Source organism: Cnephaeus nilssonii (assembly GCF_951640355.1).
Source record: "Cnephaeus nilssonii genome assembly, chromosome: 8".
Lineage (NCBI taxonomy): Eukaryota > Metazoa > Chordata > Mammalia > Chiroptera > Vespertilionidae > Cnephaeus > Cnephaeus nilssonii.
The window spans coordinates 38668371-38692302 of record NC_137079.1 but is presented as its reverse complement, the minus strand read 5'-3'; the positions used below and the strand labels follow the sequence as shown (position 1 = coordinate 38692302).

Below are 23932 nucleotides of genomic sequence, written 5' to 3'. Positions count from 1 at the left end.
TGCTTGCCATGCTCCACCCTCTAGCCAAATGTCTTTTTTCCAGATTAGACTGACACCAGGTAAGCATGTTTCCTACGGCACCCCAGCTTCACTGCACATGTGTCCATTTCCCACTTTGTTTGGTTCCTTCCCCTGGTGATCTGCAGGGAATGGACTAGTGGTTCTCTGGGGAGCAGGAAGTTGCAGCTTCCTTGCGAAGCTGCCCCAATGACCCTACTTACAATGTCTAGCCTCCCCTTTGCTCCTTTCTCCTTTGGTATTAGCTAGCTAATTATGGCAATAACAAAAAGATATCACAAATTGGAATAACAGAGCACTGCCCAAGGAAGGACATTTATATAGTAGTCAAGGGATTAATATCCATAATATATATACTACTCTAACACATGCATTTAAAAAAAGACAAACTAGATTTTGGAAAAATATGTAAAGCATATGATTGGGTGAGTCACAAAGAAGATGGCCAATCAATATATGAAGAAGTGTTCCCTTATTAATAATTATGAAAATGCAAATATGCAAGTTAAGGAAAAGTAATACCACCATTCAACTCACAAGACTGTCAAAACTTAAAAAGCCTAACAATATCAACCATAAGTGAGAATGTAAGCACACAGGGATTCTCAACCATTGCTCTTGGGAGGGCAAGTTAGTGCAGCTTGCTTATAGAGCAGGAGTCCTCAAATGAAAGGTAGAGAGAGTAAAGGTTTTAGGCCTTGAGGGCCAACAGGCAACATTTATGATATTATATAGGTACTCACATAATCATTTAATAATGCACAAACCAGTCTTAGTCCTCAGGCTACATATAAAGCCTGTTGACCAGATTTGGTATGGCTTGAAGACCTGTGCTACATTGGGGCAGTATTCAGGATCTCAGAGTCCACTTTCTAGCATATATCCTAGAGAAGCTCTCATACAAGGGGACACAATGTACAAATGTATTAGTGGCAACATCATAAAACAACCTAAATATGCACGGCAAAGGGAACTGATAAACAAACATGGTATATTCAGTCATAGTTCATATATTCATGACAATATATACCAAATGAGCTTTATGTATACTAAGATAAAAAGATTTCAAAAAAACAATAATAAGTGAGAAATTTAACTGACAACAAATGCAGAGTTTGATACCACTTATTTTGAAAGTTGCTGCTACTAATGACTTGTAAGGAGGGAAACACCTGGTCATATATAAGTTGGCCTCAGAATGGTGTGTGGTCATCACAGTAGAGAACTGGGGCATTAGGGGTCTCCACTAGGATAGTCATCAGCACACTACAGTAGCACTTCTCAAACTAAAAACTTAATATTAATGTTAAAAATGAATGGTATGCAGCGGTCGCCAACCTTTCGGACCTCACAGACCACCAGTGGTCCGTGGAGTTTTCTTATAGTTGATAATATGTTAAATTTAGTGAAATATGACTTAAAACTGGAAGATGAATTCATACCAAATTCATTATATTCACTGTCTTGGAGACAATGATCATTGTGTGGGGAAAGGAGAAGGGGGAAGAGAGAAACTTGGTACAGGAAGAATCATAAATGATATTTTAAACTTAATGATAATACTTTATTTACATCTATATATCAAAAACATCTGAAGTAACATAATAACATGTTAGCATTTATTAATATACAGCTTTAAATGCACACACCATCTTACTTAGACTGAAAGGCACTCAGTGTTGGTGGCAGCTATGATCATCCACTATTTCATGGCTAAAATCTCCTTCAAAATACAAGTGCAACTCACATGGAGGTGGCAAACTTGGGCACTAGGTGTGGGACATTATTATCTTCACTTTCAGATACAGCATGGCATAGAGACCAGGGGGTTGTCTGGTTCCTCCAAGTCACACATCTAGTGACCAGCAGAGCTAGAACCTGAATCTAGATTTTGAACTCTAACTCCATACTCTTATACTCAGCCACACTTACTAGACCACCCTCATTGACTTTTCAATTCTCAATTGCTTTACAGATTTGAAGAAATTATGAATAAAAGAATGAACAATTTCAATTTTCAGTTTTAACTAAAAACTACCTTTAGGAAACAACAATGAAATTATAAAAAGTGTTTTGAGCAGATACTTAAATCAGTAGAATGAAGGGATGAAATGAGATATGGGTTTTCAAGCTATGTTCGATGGGTTCCTAAAGGCTCAGATGAATCTCAGGAATCCTCAGAAGTGCTCCAGGGTTCCACAGTCATTGCCATGTTTTGGCCCAGTAAGGAAAATGTAGACTACCCAAGTAGTCTGTGTACAGATTTAACATAACATTTTATTATATTAGCAATCCCTGTAGAAGTTCACTTGAAAAACTAGACAGTTTTTCTTTCTGCTTTCATAATGTGTGAGTCTCAGTCTTAAGGAACAAAACTATATCTCTATGTTAAAAGATCTGCAGTGAGGTTAGCAAACAATTATATTATTTTTTAAAATATACTTTTATTGATGTCAGAGAGGAAGGAAAAGGGAGAAAGATAGAAACATCAATTATGAGAGAAAATCATTGATTAGTTGCCTCCTGCACACCCCCCACTGGGGATCAAGCCTGCAACCGGAGAATCTAACCATGACCTCCTGGTTCATAGGTCAACGCTCAACCATTGAGCCATGCCAGCCAGGTAACAATTATATTGTTTTAACAGAAAAACAATTACATAGATTATTCCCATAATTTATTATTTCAATCATATCTGTCCTGCATTTAACCCATGATTAACATTCTCCAAGGTCTTCCATAGTTTGAAAGGAACGTAAACACATAATAGGTACCTAATAAACATTAGTTGAATTCATGAGTGAGTGAATTAATGATGAATGAATAAATGATGACAGACACATTCTGAAAGGTCCCGGAAAGGAGCATACAAAGACCTCAGGGCCAAGTGTCCTGGGAACACCAGCACAGTCCGAGTTGGCTCTGGAAGCCAGACCTCCATTCCCACTACTCAATGTTCTTTCCTTTTGTGAATATTTTAAAAGTTACCCCATATAAAAAAAATGCCCAAACTATTTCTTTGTGATTTTACTGTTTGAACCCAAGATTTTACACCACATAACAATGCATCCCCATATACTTTTTGATAAACATGCCTTAGTTTTAAAAGCCTTTGCCTATAGCAAATGCAACTTGTAATAAAACATCTAGTTACTTAAGCACTTGTTTGATTCGTAGATATTTAGAATTGGAAGGGACCTTAGAGCTCATATGTAATTTGCTTTATTTTATTGACTCTTGGTCAGAGTTTTGATTTGATGCCGATATTTTCATTGACAATAGTAAGTTTCATAATCTAAGGAAGTTTCAAGACCATAGGCTTTGAGACCAGGCAGACCTGGGAATGTTCTAACTCTAACATTTATACTCTATGTGACATTGGGACAATTACTTAACTCCTCTGAACCTCGGTTTCATCATCTGTAAAATAGGAATATTACCTAACTTGGTTGTACCAAATATTAGGAATAAAATTGTGAAACATTTTGCCTCTCAATAAGTAATAGCAGTTGTTTTTATTTCATGTATTCCTAATAAAGGATACCATTCTGAATTCTTAACTTGGAACTTTTAACATAAGTATAGAGCTTAAGTTTGCATCAATTTATTATATAGAGATGTACATTTCATATTAGGAAAACCTGAGAATTACATCCCTTAGTATGTCATAGGCCACATTTCATAACTTTTCTTTGTTTTTTAATAAAAATACATCGAGGGGAAAACTCTCTGTGACAGAAGTCAATTTTTTTTCTTGGATTTAGTATTAGCTTTTATTGTGCTTTAAAAATATTTTCAGCTATGTGTTTTATTCCCCCCCCCTCCCCATCTGTTTCTTTCAGTCCCACATAGCAAAAAACACTGAGCTGATTTCTAATTAACTGACTGGATCCTGAGGTCTCCAGCTGCTATCTTCAGTTTAATTACAGCTGTGAAGAAGATGGAGTGAAATTGAAGAAAGTATCTATACAAGGTTAAAAATAATATTAATTACATAGTTCTGGTTTGATCCTTAGATCATCTAGGATGTGAATGATTAGAAATGTTTAAATCAGTATGCAAATGTGAGATTTCTATTTTATTTTGTCTTGTTTTCCCTCATGCAAACACTTGTACCTGATAGAGACAAATTCCTAATTAAATCTGAAATCTAGTTCCTGAAGGAGTTCATTGATTCCTGGAAATTTAGAAAGGAAGGGACCTCATCCAACCAGACTATTCTACATTGGTTCTCTGGCTCTCATTCTGAAATTGAATGTAGGCCAAAAAACCTGTTAATGCTTATCCCATTATGAATTCTAAGACATAATTTTAAAAAGTGCTAAACTCACCAGAGTGGCAAAAAGATGATAGAGAATGAAATAGATGGCAACCACAGGTGCCCACATGTGTCCCACCGCATTTAGAGTTTGGTCCATTACGTCTACCCATCCTTCCTGGGTAAGGATCTGGAACATGGACATAAATGCCTACAGAGGAAAAGAATGGAGGCATTAAACACCAGCTTAAGGCTTGCATGCAATTTAAATTAGTTTATGGTGTTTGAGGACTTTGATCTCAATATTAGTGATATTTATCTGAGTGCTCAGGGGAAGAACAGCCTTAATCAAACAGATGGGAAAGGGCTGAGAACTAAAGATCCTAAAAGCCTAATATCTAACTATTCAGTGCAGCAAACTAAAATAAGTGTCCTTAATTAAAATTAGCCTTGTTGGTGGTAAATACTGTTGAGAAAAATTAGAAAAAAATTGAGGAATGTAGCTTATTATTACCTTCCTTTTTTTCTCCTCTAAGTGAACATTTTAACATTTCCAACAGATTACTGTATTTTTATTTTTGCTGCTAAGCACAACTTGTTTTTTTGTTTTGTTTTATTTTTTGTATTTGTGAATACTCACCTGTGGGCATTTTTTCCATTGACTTTTAGAGAGAGTGGAAGGGAGGTGGCAGGGTGGGGGAGAGAGAGAGAGAAAGAGAAACATTGATGTGAAAAAGACACATCAATTGGTTGCCTCCTGCCCTGGCACTGGGGTGGGGATGGAACTTGCAACCCGAAGCCACGCTGGCCAGTGCCACAACTTGCTTTTATAATGAATTACATTTAACTGTCTAAAGGCCTATGAGAATAACTTATTTTACTTCTATAGTACCCATCTATTAAATTATTTGTCATATTAAAAGCCTAAGACTCTTGGCAAAGGCTTGGAAGAGGTAAGTGCAGAGAGGAGGGGGTCAATGGGAAAAATACAAAAACAAAACAAAACCCAACGTGCACATCTGTAATACCCTCAACAAAGATAAATTTTAAAAAAATAAGAAAAAATATAACAAAAAATATAGGACTCTTTAAAAAAGAAATATTTCTAAATAATATACTGGTAGCCATGCCGAGCACTTAATAAAGACAAATACATTTTTCATAATTATTTTGTTTCTTTTTCAAAGCCACGTGAAGACCATGGATAAAGCCAAGACTAAAATATACACAGCATTCCAACAAAAGCCAGCCAAGCTATAGGACTCCTACTCTCTGGAAAGATCTTTGGTTAATTCCAATCTTACATATGCTTCTTATTAATTATATGATTACATATACATCTCTAATTCATGTATTCTGTACCCATTAGTGCCCACTAAATGCTTTATTTATTTTTTTCTCTTAATCCTCACCTGAGGATATTTTTTCCATTGATTTTTTAGAGAGAGCAGAAGGGAGAGAAGAGAGGGAGAGAGAGGGAGAGAGAGAGAGAGAGAGAGAGAGAGAGAGAGAGAGAGAGAGAGACATCAATGTGAAAGAGAAACATTTATTAGTTGCCTCCTGCTCACACCCAGAATGGGTATTAAACCTGCAACTGAGGTATGTGCCCTTGACTGGGAATCAAATCTGAGACCCTTTGGTCTGAGGGTGGATGCTCTAACCACGGATTCAAACCAGGCAGGGCAATAAATGCTTATTGATGAGAATTTATGATGATGTCTGGGAAAGTTGACAATTGGAATCTAGTGACTCTTTGAAAATGTATTTATAGGTCAAAATACAACGAAGACTTAAGTTGAATCCTCAGGTATTGAGAATCCAAGAAATAAAGTCCAGTATAATACATAGATAAACTGATCCCAAGATATAAGCTCCTCCGTTACCTAGAACCTAAAAGGACCTTAAAGTTAATCTAACTGACTCTTTTTGAAGGTAAGGAAAATTAGGCTTAAGGATGATAAGTGATTAGCCCAAAGCCACTCTATTAATTTGTGGCACTAAAAGAAATATTACTCAGGTGTTCTGACTCCATAGTAAGTACTTTTCTAAGTGTTGATTCCTGTGTTCACTGAGATCTTGAATCTACTACTTCCCAATCAGACTCACACAATAAGCTCTCTCAGCATAGTCTCATTTAACCCACAGATAATTAACTTTTTTAGAAGTAAGGTGTTCAATGCCCAATATATAACAAACCCATTTGAACAAAGGAGACATTATTAAATGAATCTTGATGTACGAGAAACATTTTTACACTCCCTATATCCATGTGTACAACTTCTCGAGTTAATTTTTCTACAGTCCGATTATCCTGCAAAGTCTTCTGTTCATAAAAGTATGAAATACGTTGCTATCGGTACTTGAATTCAGGATCACCAAGTAACAAAATATTTTCCTTGCAGCTGCCTAAGCGAATGTTAGCTTTAACTCATTATAAAAATGCTTCAGAGAATGTTTAACACATCATTTAACCTCATAAGTTGCCAGGGCTTATCATGGGGGCCAATTATTTTTTCCTGTTGAATATTTATTACTTTCAAAGGCAAGGAACGTAAGTTCCAAAGATGATTTACATAAAATATCAGATTGCTGTATTTTCTTCAATGGAGATGACACTAGCGTGAAAGTGTGTGTTCATCCTAAAGACTCAATTGCAATAGAGAGTCAAAATATTTACCAATACAAAAGGGATTTTATTGGACATAAATTTCTTTCTCCAAAGTAACCAAAATGTTTATGATTAAGCCCAATAGATTTATTTTTGGTATCCAGATAAAAAATTCAGGTGATCCTTTCAGCTGCCTTGGGCACAAACCAATTTAATTTGTTTTCATCTACTGCATTAGCTTTCATGAACACTCAGCTATTATGCATTCAGTAAATGTTCAGGAATGTGGAGCTGTGGGACTGTAACCTGTTGCTGTGAGATAAGCAATATGGGCAAGAACATTGGGGTTATCCTCTACTCTTTTCAGAGTCTCAGAAGAAAATAATCTCATTTCTGCATAGCTCAGCCACCTGAAAGTTCATATGATGAGATGCTGTGAATTATATTTGAGAGCAAAGTTTTCTGTACAATGTTATTTGTGTGTTTATAGCTGCTTACATGAATAAACCAATGAAAGGGGGTATGATGAAATACTTTTATTATAGGCTGAGAATTAATTTGTGTCCTGCAGGAAGGGTTCCTTATCAGTTTTGCTGATATTTTATTCAGAAATTTAAATCCAAATGGTAGTTCGTTTGAAGTTTTGAATCAAATGCACTTATTGGCATATTATTTGCAGGATCTTGTTCCTTAAAGAACCCACTTAGTGTATTTATTCAAGCAGGGTAATTAGTGGTTACTGAAGGTTTCATGTGTTGGGGATTGAGATGAGGAAGACATGGTTTGTTCTCTTAAGAAATTTAACAGAAAAGAAAAAGTGACAGATATGGTCTGTAGGAGAAATATAATAAAGCTGCCAAAAAGCAAGTTAGAAGGACCAACATATTCCTCTCAGGTAAGTCAAGAACAGGTTTGGAAAAATGATGGCAATTGGCTTTCATGATGAAGATGATTAGGATTTCAATGGTGGAAAAGAAGGTGATGAACAAAGGCCTAGAGAAAGTCGTTCTTTGAACTACTTTTCCTTTTGTTATGCTAGTTTCCTTCCTGTTGACTCAGTCCCCCAAATCCTTATTGGTTTCTACTAGCTCTTTATAAATTGAGAAGATGAACCTTGTACCTGTCATATAGGTTTAATGGATTTTTCCCCTATCACTCATAGTATTTTTGCAAACATAAATTTTAAATTTCTATGTGGTCTAATTTATCATTCCTTTTATTTAAGATGTTTTATTTTGCTTAAAAAGACTTCTGACACTGCAAGATTCGATATAAATGTTCCCATATTTTTATGCAACAGTTTTACAGTTTCCTCATTTTATTATGTTTAACATGTTGAACCAGAAATCATTGTTTAAATCAGTTTAAATCTAGAATTTATTTTGGATAATAAATGAGACAGCAATTAATCTTATTTTTCTTTTCAACAGGTGATCAGTTGATTCAGCACAATTTAATTGAAAAATCTGTTTTTTTCATTAATGTGAAATATCCTCTTTGTCATATATTAAATATTCCTATGCTTTCAGCTATATTTATGGATTTTCTATTCTTTTCCATCAGTCTATTTCATCCCCAAATTGCCTAAAATTATACATTTGATAACTTGTCAAGCTACTAGCCCTTCCCCATAAATATTTACTCTCAGAAGTCATTTATTTTTATGTTAATTTTCCCAAAACAACTTCTTGTTTTATTCATTGAGATCTCATTAATCTGAGGAAAAATTGCTATTGTTCTCATCCTCCAATCTTGGAGAAAGACATATCTTCCCGTTGATTGTCTCCATTCATGAAATTGAACAGACTTCTTATTATATAGTTTCTGCTCATTTCTTGTTTTGCTATTCAAAAATCATAATCAACATGATACTACATGATTAAAATATTACATAGTAAAGAAACCTGATGATGGGTTTCTTAATGGATAAAAAACAATGAATAATAAACAACACTGCATGCCTAAGTATTTCAGCCCCACTTCCCAGAGGCCACCGTTCTTAACCATTTGTCTTTTCACTTCTGGTGGTGCTATTTATATAACCTATTCAGTACTTCTGGATTTACCCACTTTAGACATAGACTTCTGCTATGATGTGAAGATTTAGTCACAACATCACTCCCTACTTCGCTTGACCACTCCCACATTTTGTACATAAATCATTATTTCTATTTCATCAAACTCTGACAGAACGGCTTGCCATCACACTGTATAATAAGGTCTCAGCACTTCTGCTCATCCCATCACCTTCCTCTTCTCTCATTTCACCCTATTTTACTACTTTACCCCTCAAGTCCAAACCTATAGATATAAACGGGAGTAAATAGCTTTGTTTACACATGCTTTTTCTTTCTTGTTTCTAATTACATGATCACATATTAAACATCACCAGCCAGGTCAGGCCCTGTTCATAGTGCAAGTGCCTGGCTGCAGCTAAATGAATCAGGGACAAGCAGTTAACCTGAGAATGGGTCAGTTGCATGAGGTAATCTGGAACAAGCAACTCTGCCCCACCAAGGAAGAACTAAATCAACCCAAAACATCTCTAATGAATTTCAAATGGAAGCTGCAATGAAAAAATCACATGGTTAGCAGTAGTATCTGGAAGTGAATAATGAAGAGAGGTTGGCTATGCAGCTGATTAAAGAGCTATGGGGGAGTCATTACAAAGGCAGTTGTAAGTGTATTGATATTCCAAGGCAGCAAAATCTCTGAATGAACTAAAGTTACATGGTAAAGAAAATGCATTGAATAAAGCGATTGCAATGATGCTCACCAAATGGAGAAGGAAGGTTTTGAAAATCATAAGCTTGTTGAATATCATATTCCTTGGGTATGTGGGAGCACTCCAAGGGTGAGAACCAGAGTAGAGATAAAGGCACGAGGAAGTGAGCTGTTACAGGGATGATACAGGAGAAAATACATCTAAACCAGAGAACAGGGACTTTGGCTCACTGAAAAGGGCCTGAGCACTGCAGTATAGAGACACACATATCACTGCCAACCCTGCTCAGCTTCCTTTGCTGGTTTATCTTCAATTTCCTAATCTCTAAGGGTTGCAGAGCTTGAGGGCTCAATCCTCAGATTTCTTTCTTATCTCTCAGTATTCTCTAACTAGTTGATCTCATCCATTCTCGTGCCTGTAACTAGCATCTATATACTAATGTTCCCACATTTGTATGTCCAGCCCCCTACAAACGTCCAGAATCAACTTCACAGCTTCACTTAGATGTCTATTAGACTCTCCATGCCTCATTCCCCAAACCTGTTCTTCCCACACTCCTTCTCATCTTAGAAAATGATAAATCTCCACGCAACCCTGGGTCTGGGAGAGGCCACGCGCCCCTGGGTCCGGGTGAGGCCACGTGCCCCTGGGTCCGGGGGAAGCTAGATCCCGGGTCCGGGCGAGGCCGTGTGCCCCTGGATCCGGGTGAGGCTGGGTCCCGGGCCCGGGAGAGGCCACGCGCCCCTGGGTCCGGGTGAGGCCATGCGCCCTTGTGTCCGGGTGAAGCTGAATCCTGGGTCTGGGCGAGGCCGTGTGCGCCTGGATCCGGGTGAGGCTGGGTCCCGGGTCCGGGTGAGGCCGTGGGCCCCTGGATCCGGGTGAAGCCATGCCCCTGGGTCCAGCCGAGACCAAACCAGAGGGAGTCGGCCCTGCATTACCACCATTTGTCCACCATCCAGAGCTGAGGGGTCAGTGCCGACATGTACTCATAAGGAACTGGTGGACATTGATATTGGGTCTCAAAAGAACTGTTGGTCCAGAAAGAAACTCACTACAGACTGATTCATTTGCCTGTCAGCATAACTATTATTGCTCATCTCACATTCAATTCTTATAAGTATATCTCTAGTGACACATGATTTCGCTCATATAGGGGAAATGATGAACAACATAGACTGATGAACAAGAACAGAACCAGAAACAAGGAGGCATCGATCGGACTATCGGGCCTCAGAGGGAGGATAGGGGAGGGTGGGGGGAGGGGGGAGAAATCAACCAAAGGTCTTGTGTGCATGCATATGAGCCTAACCAATGGTTAAGTTCAACAGGGGGTTGGGGCATCCATGGGGAGGGGTGTGGGATGGGAATGGAGGGATGAGGACAAATATGTGACACCTTAATCAATAAAGAAATTAAAAAAAAAATAAATAAATAAATAAATAAATAGAAAAAGAAAATGATAAATCTATTTTTTCAAGTTACTGAGGTCAAAGGCCTCACAGACATCTTTGGACCTTCTAATTCCTTCACATCCTATATTCAATTTGTCAGGAAATCCTGCTAAATCCTAGTCTGATTCCTGGTTCCAGTTCTACATTTATCCTCAATATCCCCTGATAGTCCTACTAACACAGCTAATAGTTTTTCCTTAAGTAGCCCTACATTTTGATGCTGTACTTTCTGGTCATAAACCAAGATTGGGAGACTTAAATTAAAATAAGTTCACCAAAAAGGGAAGAAAGGAGAATGAACAAGTATTTGCCAGGCTTCTTTTTTGTTCCAACTAACAAGCCTTGGACACCAATCACATGTGGCGTGAACAACCTTTTCTAGACCACACTTCCATCGAGTCACTCAGGGCCTTAACATAGTATTGGAGGCAGAGGCAGGTTCATCAGTGACAGGACATTCTCTTCTCTCTCAAAGATCAATTTTTGACCACAAATCTCTTTTTGATAGACCTTCTTAGACTCAGGTGAAGGCAAAGCAAGGGTATTTTCCTGTGCTGAAATAAACAAGCTGAAAGTCTTTATCCAGACCTTGAAAAGTAGTTCTTAACTCTTTAAAAATATATTATGAATGTTCTTTGATAACCTGATGACCCAATGCATGTTTTAGGTTTTTAGTATGTGTAGATATCAATTTAAGTTAAAAACAATTAGATTTTTAAAAAAATTAGGATAGGTAAACACCTTAAGTTTTGATCAATATATAGTGTGTGGAATATATAGCTTAATTTTATTTGTAATTAAAAATATAGATATATTTTTTGTGTATAAAAATGCTTGAGTCCTGGCCAGTGTGGCTTAGTTGCTAGAGTGTAGTCCCATGTACAGAAAGGTCACTGGTTCCATTCCCAGTCAGGGCACATACCCAGGTTTTTAGTTCAATTCTCGGTTGGGGTGTGTACAAGAGGCAACAGATTGATGTTTCTCTCTCACATTGATGTTTCTCTCTCTTTCTCTCTTTAAAATCAATAAAAACATTTTTTAAAAATGCTTGAAAGCCCATACAACAAGCTTGGAACAATCAAATAGGAAGGACTGAGGAACTAGGAAAGAGGGCAAATTATTGAACATTACAAAGTAAAAGCTTTACAAAAGTATATTTTCCATATCACAAAATTCACTTTTAAAGGTGTATAATTAAATGATATTTAGTTTATCCATGGAGTTGTGCAACTATTACAACTAATTTAAGGACATTTTTTATCATTTCTCCCAGAAAACTTTTTGACCATTAGCAGTCACTCCCCTTTCTTCTCTCCTCCAGCTTTGGGCAACAAATAATATACTTTCTGCCTCTATGGATTTGCCTATTCTAGACATTTTCTATAAGTAGAATATTACAATACGGGATCAGGGTTCATCCACGTTATAGTATGCATCAGTCCTTCAGTCCCTTTTATTGCTAAATAATATTCTATTATATGGATACCCCACATTTTAGCTATTCATCAGTTGATTAAAATTTGGGTTGTTTTTGCTTTTTGGCTATTATGAATAATGCTGCTATGAACATTTGTGTACAGGTTTTTATATGGGTATATGTTTTTTTTTTCAATTTTTTTATTAAGGTATTATATGTGTACATATCTTACCATTGGCCCCCCCCCCACTCCCATAGGTATATGTTTTTGTAAGTTACTTTGTACTTAATATATTTTTTACTGTTGGTATTAAAATACATGTAAAACTAGGAGAAACCAAGATGGCGGAATAAGGTAAACACCTATACTGCTGCTATGCACAACAATTTTAAAACTGCAACTAGAAGACAGAGCGGACATTGTCCAGAACCACAGGAAGGCTGGCTGAGTGGAAATTCTACAACTAGAAGGAAAGAGAAAAGGACACTGAGACTCAGGAGCTGTGGAGGTGCGGAGACCTGTGTGTGCGGAAAGGGTGGACGGCTGAATATGCGGCTGGTTTACTCACGGCGCACGAAGAGGGTGGGCAGCAAACTTGCGGCTAGCTTTCTCATTCCAGAGGAAATCAAAACCTCCCAACTGCACTGAAATCCAGCACCAGGTGAGACTTTGGGAACCAGACTCATTCGGGGAGAAACTGAACTGTCTGGCAGGGGGTGAAACTCGAGAGCAGCCTTCTCTCAGAGGTGCGCGCAGCCATTGCCGCGGGACACTGAGACACAGGGGCCTCTTAGGGCGGGGCTGATGGGAAACCAAGGCTGTCTGCTCAGCCCTGAGACTCTGCCCCATCCAAGCTGAGCACAGAAGCCCTCCCAGCAGAGACACTGCTGATCCTCACAGCCAACTGGCCTGGAGGTCAACTCCCCCCAGTGATACCAACAACAATTAAGGCTTAACTACAACAAGACTGCACACACAGCCCACAAAGGGGTGCACCAAGAGTGTCCACCACAGGTAACTGGGGAGGCTGAGCTACTGGGCCCTGATAGGACACTTAGCACACAAAGCAACTCCATCAACTCAGAGAAGCAGCTAAAATGCAAAGACAAAGAGGCAGGCCACAATTGAAGGAAATGGAGGAAAGCAAAAGACTGGATATAGAGTTCAAAACCACGATTATAAGGTTTTTCAAGAATTTCCTAGAAAAGGCCAATAAATTTAACGAGACTCTTGAGGATATGAAAAAGGATCAACTAGAAATCAAGCATACACTGACTGAAATAAAAAATATTATACAGAGACCTAAAAGCAGACTAGAGGATAACAAGAATCAAGTCAAAGATTTGGAATACCAAGAAGCAAAAAACACTCTTCCGGAAAAGCAAAAAGAAAAAAGAATCCAAAAAGTTGAAGATAGTGTAAGAAGCCTCTGGGACAACTTTAAGTGTACCAACATCAGAATTATGGGGTCCCAGAAGAAGAGAGAGAGCAAGATACTGAAAACCTATTTGAAGAAATAGTGACAGAAAACTTCCCCTACCTGGTGAAAGAAATAGACTTACAAGTCCAGGAAGCACACAGAACCCCAAACAAAAGGAATCCAAAGAGGACCACACCAAGACACATCATAATTAAAATTTCAAGAGCAAAAGACAAAGAAAGAATATTAAAAGCAAGAGAAAAACAGTTATTTACCTACAAGGGAGCACCCATACGATTGTCAGCTGATTTCTCAACAGAAACTATGCAGGCCAGAAATATTCAATGGCAAGAAATATTCAAAGTAATGAATAGCAAGAAACTACAACCAAGATTACTCTACCCAGCAAAGCTATCATTCAGAATTGAAGGTCAGATAAAGAGCTTCACAGATAAGAAAAAGCTAAAGGAGTTCATCACTGCCAAACCAGAATTATATGAAATGCTGAAAGGTATTCTTTAAGAAGAGGAAGAAGAAGAAAAAGATAAAGATAAAAATTATGAACAACAAATACGTATCTATCAACAAATGAATCTAAAAACCAAGGGAATAAAAAATCTGATGAACAGTATTAACTGGTGAATATAATAGAATCAGGGGCATAGAAAGGGAATGGACTGACAATTCTCAGGGGGAAAGGGGAGTGGGGGGTGTGGGAAGAGACTGAACAAAAAGCATACACCTATGGATGAGGACAGTGTGGGGGAGGTAAGGGCAGAGGGTGGGGTAGGAACCTGGTGGAGGGGAAAAAAGAGGAACAATTGTAATAATCTGAACAATAAAGATTTATTTAAAAAATAAAATAAAATACATGTAAAACTAATATTTCTTTTATTTCCAAAGTATATACATTAAAAGTTATTAAATGTGGTGAATATGACTGATATCATCCACATACTACTCTCATTTTACAATATCATTTGCATCTATTTTATTTATCTTTAGCCAGTTTTAAGAACTCTTCCTCTATAAAAGATTTGCTTTCAAAGTGAAATCTACTTGACAACTTATATAGTAGCTCAACCTTTTTATTGAGAGTTTCCCTGCTGTGTCTTACTATCAGTCAGCCCTAAAATAGAAGACTTGCCTTGGTGGTATTCAATGAGTGCAAAAGTGACAACACTTTTGATTTTAATTGCTTTAATTATTCACCTGTGTAACCTCCTCGTTCCTTTTCTCCCTCTCAAATAGCAATGATATCTAGAGGAGTTTTATCTTCTGAAAAACTCACTGACCTCATAATTCTTTAATATTTTGTTGTATAGCTCCTTTTATTTAAAGATTACTCAACTATTCAAAATGTTTTAAATATCTAACATGACTTTAATATATGGTAAATTTTGGACCTACCTAATATTAAAGTTAAATTTCTAAAAAGTGCATTGGTTGGCAAAATTATGACCGACAGGATTAAGGTCTTATGGAGAATTAGGGATTGGGAAAAACCATTGCAAATGCCATTAAATGTACTTAAAGACCCACAATAAATAAAAGCTCTAAGAGCCATCACTTACGGTGGCCAAACTAAATTGTCTATAAATAAAAATTCTGTGGATTTGAAATTTGTAGTAAAAACATTGGAGTGTAACATTAAAGCCATCAACGGTAGCCATTTCTTGACTTGAAATTCTCCCTTCTCTGGTTTAGCTGAAATTCTATGGTCCCTCAATTCAATTACACCCTTTTCAGTTCTCCAAACTCCACTTCTCTGTTGTTTGCTAAACTCTCAGGAAAAATGCCAACTCTTAGGTGAATCTAATTCTCCATGGCTGCACCCACCCATCTAGCTGTGCTGTGGAGAAAGTTCTACCACAGGGAGATGGGCTCCTTTCCACCACAGCCTCCAAAGGAGACTCACAGCACTGCCGGGCAAGCCTCTTTGTTGTCTTTGGTGAATGCACTGTCAGCGGCAAGCTTTTCAAACTTCTTCATCTGATTTAACTTTGGCCACCTCGTCTCTGCCCTCACTCTCAGGAGATGAAGTTCCTAGAAGGAACAGCAGAAGGATTGCAGTTCAAGATAGGGACTGAATGGGCTGAGAATGAAGTCCATGGCCCTCTGTGAGTCATAGGGCAGAGAGGCAAAGAACCAAACCTTTAGTTCTGCAGTCACAAGGCTGAGTTTGAGAATAAATCACTGACTGGCTAATTGGCTTTAGGTAAACTATCTTTGATGATCAATCTTTCTCAAATGTGTGATCATATCATCACTCTCTGAAGACTGTTTTGAGAATCAAAATAAATAAACTATGTTTGAGTACTTTGCAAACATTAAAGCACTACATAAAATAATACTCTTAATAATGTTAAAAATCTGTCTTAAAGAAATTAGCCCAAGCAAAGGCTTCTATTATACTAGTTAAATTTTTAGAATTCCTATATATTTTTATGACAAGACTTTTTTTTTATGTCAAATACAGTGTGATTCCACTTTTATTAAGCACATTATATAGAGTAAACTGTATATTAAGAAGACATTTCCTTTAGATACATAATTTTGAAAGTGTGACAGTGGTTTTGATGGCATCTAGCTTTGTGTCTACTGTTCTGTGATCTATTCGTCAGTATTGACAGCCAACTGAAAACTTTATTTTATATGATGTATTTTCCCAGACTATATCTTACCTATAAAAATTATAGAATACAGCTAAAATGAATGCTTTGTTACTAATAGATACTATAAATGGCCTTTATAGTGTCTTTTGGTGCCATCAATGCATTAGAGTATTTATTTAATAAAAATGTGATGTTAGCAAGTGGACTGAAAATGGGGAGCTAAGCAAATTAGGTGCTGTACTCTGTCTTAAGTCACTACCTATTTTGTGAGACTAAAACACAATGGCACACTGACTGAATTTTGTTGTAGGACACTATTTAGTTATTAGTGACTTTAAAATGGAAAAGTTTTTGGTGTCATGTATGTCTCTGCACATGAACTCTTTGGAATGTGAGATCTTTTGAAATCAATTATCTTTGTAGTTAATAAGTGAAATATTAAAATATTAATCTCTGTACAATGAATATTCTATGCCTTATTCTTTGTGATTTAGAAAGAAATAAAGTTGAAACTGGTGGTTTCAATTAATTCCATGACTGCCTGTTATGTTGGCAAGAAAGGCCAAACGGTTCTTTGCTTTTTTTCAAAATGAACCCACATTATTTGCTTTCATAATTCTTAAAATATGCTTGTTGCTAAGCATTCCATTTAAATGAATAAAAAGAGAGGGGGAGAAGCCTGTTTATTGGTTAAATTTATGGAAAAGTCTTACTGAATCTAGACTAATGTAATTGGCCTTAAATGTCAAAATGAGCTTGAACATAATTAGAAGCAAAGCAGACATCAAAACATTATGCCTATTCCAGCAGCAAATTACTTTAAGTAGAGTCTACACTTAAATATAATTTCAAAAGTAAAAGGAAAGATGGCAGAAGCTCATTTGCAAAAAACCAGTGAATCTTGTAAGTGTGTGTAGTTGTATCTGTCTCTTTTCTTTTAAATGTTAGCCATTCTTCGGTTAACTTTTCATACACCACCATAAATGACAATGCAGACAAAATCATGAATTTGTACAGTATCCTAGGATTTCTTTCAGGGTAAGGTAATAATGATATGTGACACTGAGCCATAACTACTATTTATATGGTGCTTTACAGCTCCCAAAGCAATTAATTGTCTATTATGTAGAAACATATTAGCAATGCTAATAAATTAGAATCAGTTACTGTACATACTATAGCTCCTATTTATAGAGGGGAACTGAAGTGCAGAAGCCTTAAATGATTAACCTAGACTTGCAGGCAGCAAATGGTGTTGCCAGGACTCTAGGCTGGAATTTGTTGACTTCAAATTCCTAAAGTCCTTTTGGACTTTATAGGTACAAGACATCTTGAGATCTAATAATTGCTGCTCTTCTTTTATTATCTAAATTACCAAAACAATCAAGATACAAGCCAGTTTAAGTACATTTAGAATTTTTTTTTACCTCTTTTGTCAAGCACAGTACTGGGTACACATCTGAAACTCCGTATTATGCTGGACCGATTAATGCAAAATAGATATTGCCAGCATTTTTCATTCTTTGCTAAAATAAGCTCTACTCATTAACATTTTCCATATGAAAGGACATAACCTTTTCATTTTCATGAGAGTCTAAAAGAACAGAATGTATTTTAATAATAAAAATATTTTAACAAAGACTGAAATGCTAAAGTTCCTATATTAGGAACATTAATTTTAAGGAAGAACTATCAGGATGAACTGAACAAAATTATATTTTTTTCCTTAACAGCATTCCTTGCAGAGCATGCTATTTTTAGTTGAAAGGTATACTTCCCACCAACTATGTTAAAATAATATTGAAATGCAACCATCTAGCTGACAGAACAAACAGCTGTGAAAATGAGACCTGGAGATTTATGCAAATAGGAGACTTCCGAATTAATTTCCTTCATGGAACAGACTGTCAAGTTTCTTGAAGTATTTATGCCCTATTTCTTAATTAGTGATTTTGCTAATGCCAGTCATATTAAATTTTCATAACGTAAATGATGCATTTCATAGGCAAATATGTGCTATAAAATTGCAGATGAAAGTTGTTACTTTTGGTGCAATAAACATTTAGTAACATATACAAAATAGACAGAGTTCCTAAAGCACAGATGTATATCCTATTGTTAAATAAACTGAGGCTTTATTAAGAAAACTTCTGTAACTAAAATCCCATAGAGTCTACATAGCAAACCTCCTAATCTTTTCTAACTATCCATTTGTATAAATATGATCAAGAACAAGGTTCTTCACTCGACTTCAGAAAAAAAGCAGCTTTAGTCAAGAAATGCTTATATTTTGCTTTTAAAAAAATACTATGCTTAGAAATAATTTGTTTATTGTTTGATCCCTTTCAGTTGGCTTTGATTTCTCATTTCTCTAAGTTCACAAAGATCTTTACTGCAAGTTATATCGCCTACTCTTTTCTATTACAAACATAAATTTCAAAGCTTGCTTTGATTTTGACAGTGCTTATTATTTTTCTAATACTGAGAAAATAAATTTGATAGTTATTTCCAATTTAATATTTATTTGTAATGATTTGATTATAATAAAGCTGATTTACAAGCCATAAACTAAAATTAGTCTTATTATATAACTTGCATACCTATTAAGAGTATATATCTATATGTAGATCTACATCTATATACTTTTCTTCTTTGAGAATGTTACCTGTTCATGTCATTGCCATTTTAAAAATATGAGACAATTATATTTTCTTACTGATGTATACTTGTAAATTAAGGTTTTATAGATATTTATGTAATCATTTGTCTACCTACCTATCTCCATTTTTTAAACCAAGAGCCCATTTATTGTCAAAATTAGAAAATATCAAATGGTATAAGGAGTAAAATAACTTACTTATAATTCAAACAACAAGTTACATGTATATTTTTAAGTTTGTTTTAGAATTTAAAAATTCTACCAGTTTTTTCTTTCGAGGCATGTGTATGTACTTGAAACAAAATTGAATTCAGTTGCCTTTTTGCTTAATTTTTTATCATCATCATTTACATCACTCATAGCTTAACTCATTAATTATTCTGTAAAAATATAGTTTTGATAACTGTGTAATATGCCACCATATTTAAAATTTACTTAAACATTCCACTATGCTTATACATTAAAGTTGTTTCAAAATTCTCACAATGGCAAATAATGCTACAAAGAGGTTTTTTGAGATCAATCTTTGAGTACATTTATGGACATTTTCTTGAGGTAAATTTCTATAAATGCAATTACTATATCAAAGAGTAAAAGCACTTTTGAGTGTCATGATATATAATGAATGCTGATCCCCAGAGAAATTACACAAACGTTCACTGGCATGTGAAATACACGAGAGGATTTCCTGCCAGCAGTGGGCTTCTTTAACACCCCGTCCCTACAAATAAAAACAAACTTGTCCTTTTTCTCATAGCCATGCATTATAAGTTAAGATTGTACCTTCATCTTTTTTTTTAATTTTTCAATTTTCACTGGAGTACATATTTATTGATTAGAGAGAGAGAGAGAGGGAGGGAGAGAGAGAGAAACACTGATTGGTTGCCTCCCATATGGACTCCAACCAGGAATTGATGGGGATCCATATACTCCAGTGAGTACATGTAATTAGGCAGTTGGTCTTTTTTCTCTGTAATATAATGTTTTACTTCTTGCATTTTTGTGGAAAGTTGCATCGGACGAACTAAAGTGAATATTCTAAACTGGAATTAGGGCCTATTTTTTAACTTTCCATGCAATACAGAAAACTGAGTACTTACTGTTGAGTTACTGCTGCAATAATTTACTGAGGGACCCCTGTTTGTTGGGCTTTCTGATTATTGCCAGGAATTCTGCATGTCATGCTAAGTTGTATTCCCATGCCATTTAGGAACAATACTAGCCATTACTACTTGATTGCCTATTACATTGAAGGCACTGTGTTAACTCTCGTTTGTATAGTTTTATCTTTAACCCTCCTAATGATCTTCTAAAAGATATACTATTGATCTGTTTTTATTTATGGGGGATTGTATGGAGCCATGAGAGAATAGTTGAAATGTCTGGCTATAAGATTGTATTTTTTGTAGGCAACACTCAAGAAAATATTTAATAATATAGTCGCCTTTTCATCAGTGAAAACAGGCTTACAAAAGCTCATCTGAACTGCTTGAGACAATTATTCCTCATTAATAGCTCTCGTTCATTTTTGAAGTTGGTGTAATGGAGTAGATTGGCTATTAAAATAATATTAATGGAGTAAGGCCATTAATAGTTGGAAATCTGCAAATGATTGGGAGAAAACTATCAAAATATGATGAGGTGCAAACAAGGTTCTCCCCACAGGAGTGCACATCTGGGATTGAAATACAAAGACACTTTATTTAAAGAATGTAATAATTCCGATAATTGCAATGATAGCAACACATAATAGCAGTAAAAGATGGCCCTTTCTGTGCTTCATGCTGCATTAACATCATCCTTTAAAAGAAAGTGCACAGTATACTATTTTATCAGCATGCCACTGTGTGATGTATCACTACAAAAATAAATTCAAATAGGAGCAAAAATCCCCTCTGATATTACAGCAGAAAGGAAACGAAGTTAATTTTACAGCTTTTTTTGGGGTGAGATGCTTATCTATATCATTACGTTACTTAACAATTTAAAGCAAATTGATAGTTTTGTATTGCAGAGCTGTATCCAAGCAATGATGACAATTTGGCCTAAAGCCTCAGATGAAATTACCTTTAAGAGACTGTGGAAGATTTGATACAGTAATAGCCACACAGAAAAAACAACAACAACAACAAAACCATTATCTTTCTTTCTGCCCTAAAGATGCCTCCAAATCCTCAAATAATCATAAATTTTTGTCTCTGCTCAATAAAAATGAATTTTGTTCAATGAAAATACCTCCTCAGAGAAATAACATTTCTTCTAGTGTAACCTTCCTCAAAATAGCTCTTCCAATATTCTCCAGGAAAAGAAAAAATTAAGAAAGAAAGAGTAAAAGTCTTCAATGGCTCCCCTGTGCACGAACCCAACCTCCGGAGACACTCTTATCATCCGGCTCCAAATAGACACTTTAATTCCTTTGTCATATGTCCCTCCATGCCCTGTGATCTCCACATCTCTGATTTATTCATTCTCTGTTCCTTCTATGGAGTATTCTCATCTAATGCCATTGCCCACATCCTTACCTATTGAAATCATATGCACCCCCCTAAAGACAACTCTTCATAAAGCTTGGCAGACATCCTTCCCTGGAAGCAATCTCTTCCTCTTATTAAAATGAGATGATTTGGGAACACCATCGCTTATCACATAGAGGTTCCCAGAATTTTAAAATACTCTCCAGGATATCTTTGATATATTTCACCCTCTGGCTTACTTGAGTTTTTTCTTATGTCTGCTATGAAATAAACTGACTTCATCCTTATATTCTCAGCTATGTTATAAGGTAAAGAAGGCAGTTAGTACATTAGTTGATGTGTACATACCTCATGGCTTCATCACATAAAGAATGTTGACTGAATTACAAACAACAATAAAACAGGTACATGCTTTATTTACTTAATTGTGAATAGATGTATCTGATATTTTGTGAAAAATGGATTTCAATGGTGTAGCAGATTAGGGGAACGTAAGCATGAGGATGTGATAATCAACAAGAGACAATATCCATAAAGCAAAGAAATGCAAAGAAATGTGAGGCTGCAGATGGTAAAGGCAGATGGGCTGGCCTGGCCTCAGGTTGTGCCTATTTTAAAAAAAAGAAAATCAATTTATCCCTGGAAGACAGTCATTGGAATGTGTTTTTTTTCCTTCTCAAAATTTTATCAGTGTCTCCTTATATATGAAAACAAATTACAAACACCAGAAAATTCTGGGTAAAATATTCTTTTAAAGTCTTAGTTAATGGAAATAATGGAAACCCCCAAACAAAAAACTAAGTAGCTAGAGCCAAGAACAGGCAATCCTAGAAGACTCATGATCTCTGCTAGACTTCGGTTTTTAATGTTGTGTCCGGACAAAGGGGCAAAGTCACGTTCCACTAAAAGGTGGAGATGGCTAACTGAGATACTTGAGTAAAGATGAATACTTACTGGGCTTCCCTAGAGGTTTCATGGCACAAGGACATGAAAAGGAAACTTTGTGTTTTGACTTAGGCAAATACATATGGAATCATATTCCAGCTGGTACTCAGAACTGCAGGGGATGGATAGACTAGTCAATAGTGGGAATGGGTTATCTAAACGGAAATAAAGTAAGATTGTTCCTTATCCCAACAGCCACAAAAATCAGTTTGGAGTAAATGAACTAAAAGACACAGCCTGACAAGACCGAATGTTGGTTAGTTGTGGGGTACAGAACATTCTCATATTGCTGACAGCAGATAAATTGATAAAAGTATTTTGTAATGCAAGTTTACCAATATCTATTAAAGTTGAAGACAGCTTCATTCTAAGACTCAGCAATTCTAATCTACCCACATATCAAAGAAATGTTCACATGTGCAGAATTTCACATGTGCTTAAATTAATGTGCAATGTTCAGAGCAGCATTATTTGAAGTAAAAAATATTTTTAAACATTCAAACCCCGCATGCATTAGTTTTCTATATTTGTGTTACAAATTATCACAAATTTAGCAGCTTTGAACATCACTGGTTTATTACCTCAATTTCTATAGGTCAGAGGTTTGGGTATGGTGTTTGGTAGGTTCTCTGCTCAGGGTCTATAAGCTGAAGTCAAGGAGTAGGCTGGCCTGTGGTCTCATGCGGAGCATGGGGTCTCCTTCTACCCTCATTCAGGTTATCAGAATTCAGTTCCTGTGGTTGCAGGACTGAGGATCCTGCTCTCTTGACTGCAGTTGCCTGGGTGCTATTCAGAGCTCCTAAAGGTCACCCTCAGGTCCTCCTAGCCTCATGGCCCTTCAAAACGACAGCTTACTTCTTCAAGGCCAACAGGAAACTCTCTTTATCTGCTTTTTGAGTGACTCCAAGTGATGAGCAACCTATTCAGAGGAGTTAAATCCAATCACATTCACAAGTCCTTCCCAAACCCAAGGGGAAGGGATTATGCAGTGAGTCAGATATCTTGAAGGCCCACCTTAGAATTTGTTTGCCATGTAGGAAAATGGAAAAATAATTGTGCCATTTTTTTTTAATAAATAGTGCATCAGATATAATGCAATATATAGTTACATGTTATACCACAAGAAAAACAAATAAAATAGAGCTGTATGTACTCATATTGGCAAACCTCACAAGCATTGTGTTGAGCAAAGAAAGCAACTGGCAGAAGAAACGGTGCAGTATGGAACCATACATGGCAGGTAGGTGGGGATTATGCAAATATATATGTGATTTGCAATTAAGCCTATATATATACTAAGAGCTTAAAGGGATGTACAAAAACACCATAAATATCAAATTT

At 36.2% G+C, this 23932-nt stretch overlaps 1 protein-coding gene across 3 annotated transcripts in view; it reads right to left on the bottom strand.

Moving 5' to 3' along the window:
• The window catches only part of NALCN (sodium leak channel, non-selective), a gene marked incomplete at both ends in the record, with an annotated part of 271462 nt that overhangs the window by 122311 nt on the left and 125219 nt on the right, over nt 1-23932 (bottom strand). For all 3 annotated transcript variants that reach the window (XM_079779627.1, XM_079779625.1, XM_079779626.1), the window contains one exon: nt 4350-4487. In XM_079779627.1, coding sequence (XP_079635753.1) covers nt 4350-4487 — 138 coding nt within the window. The remainder of the gene's footprint in view (nt 1-4349; nt 4488-23932) is intronic.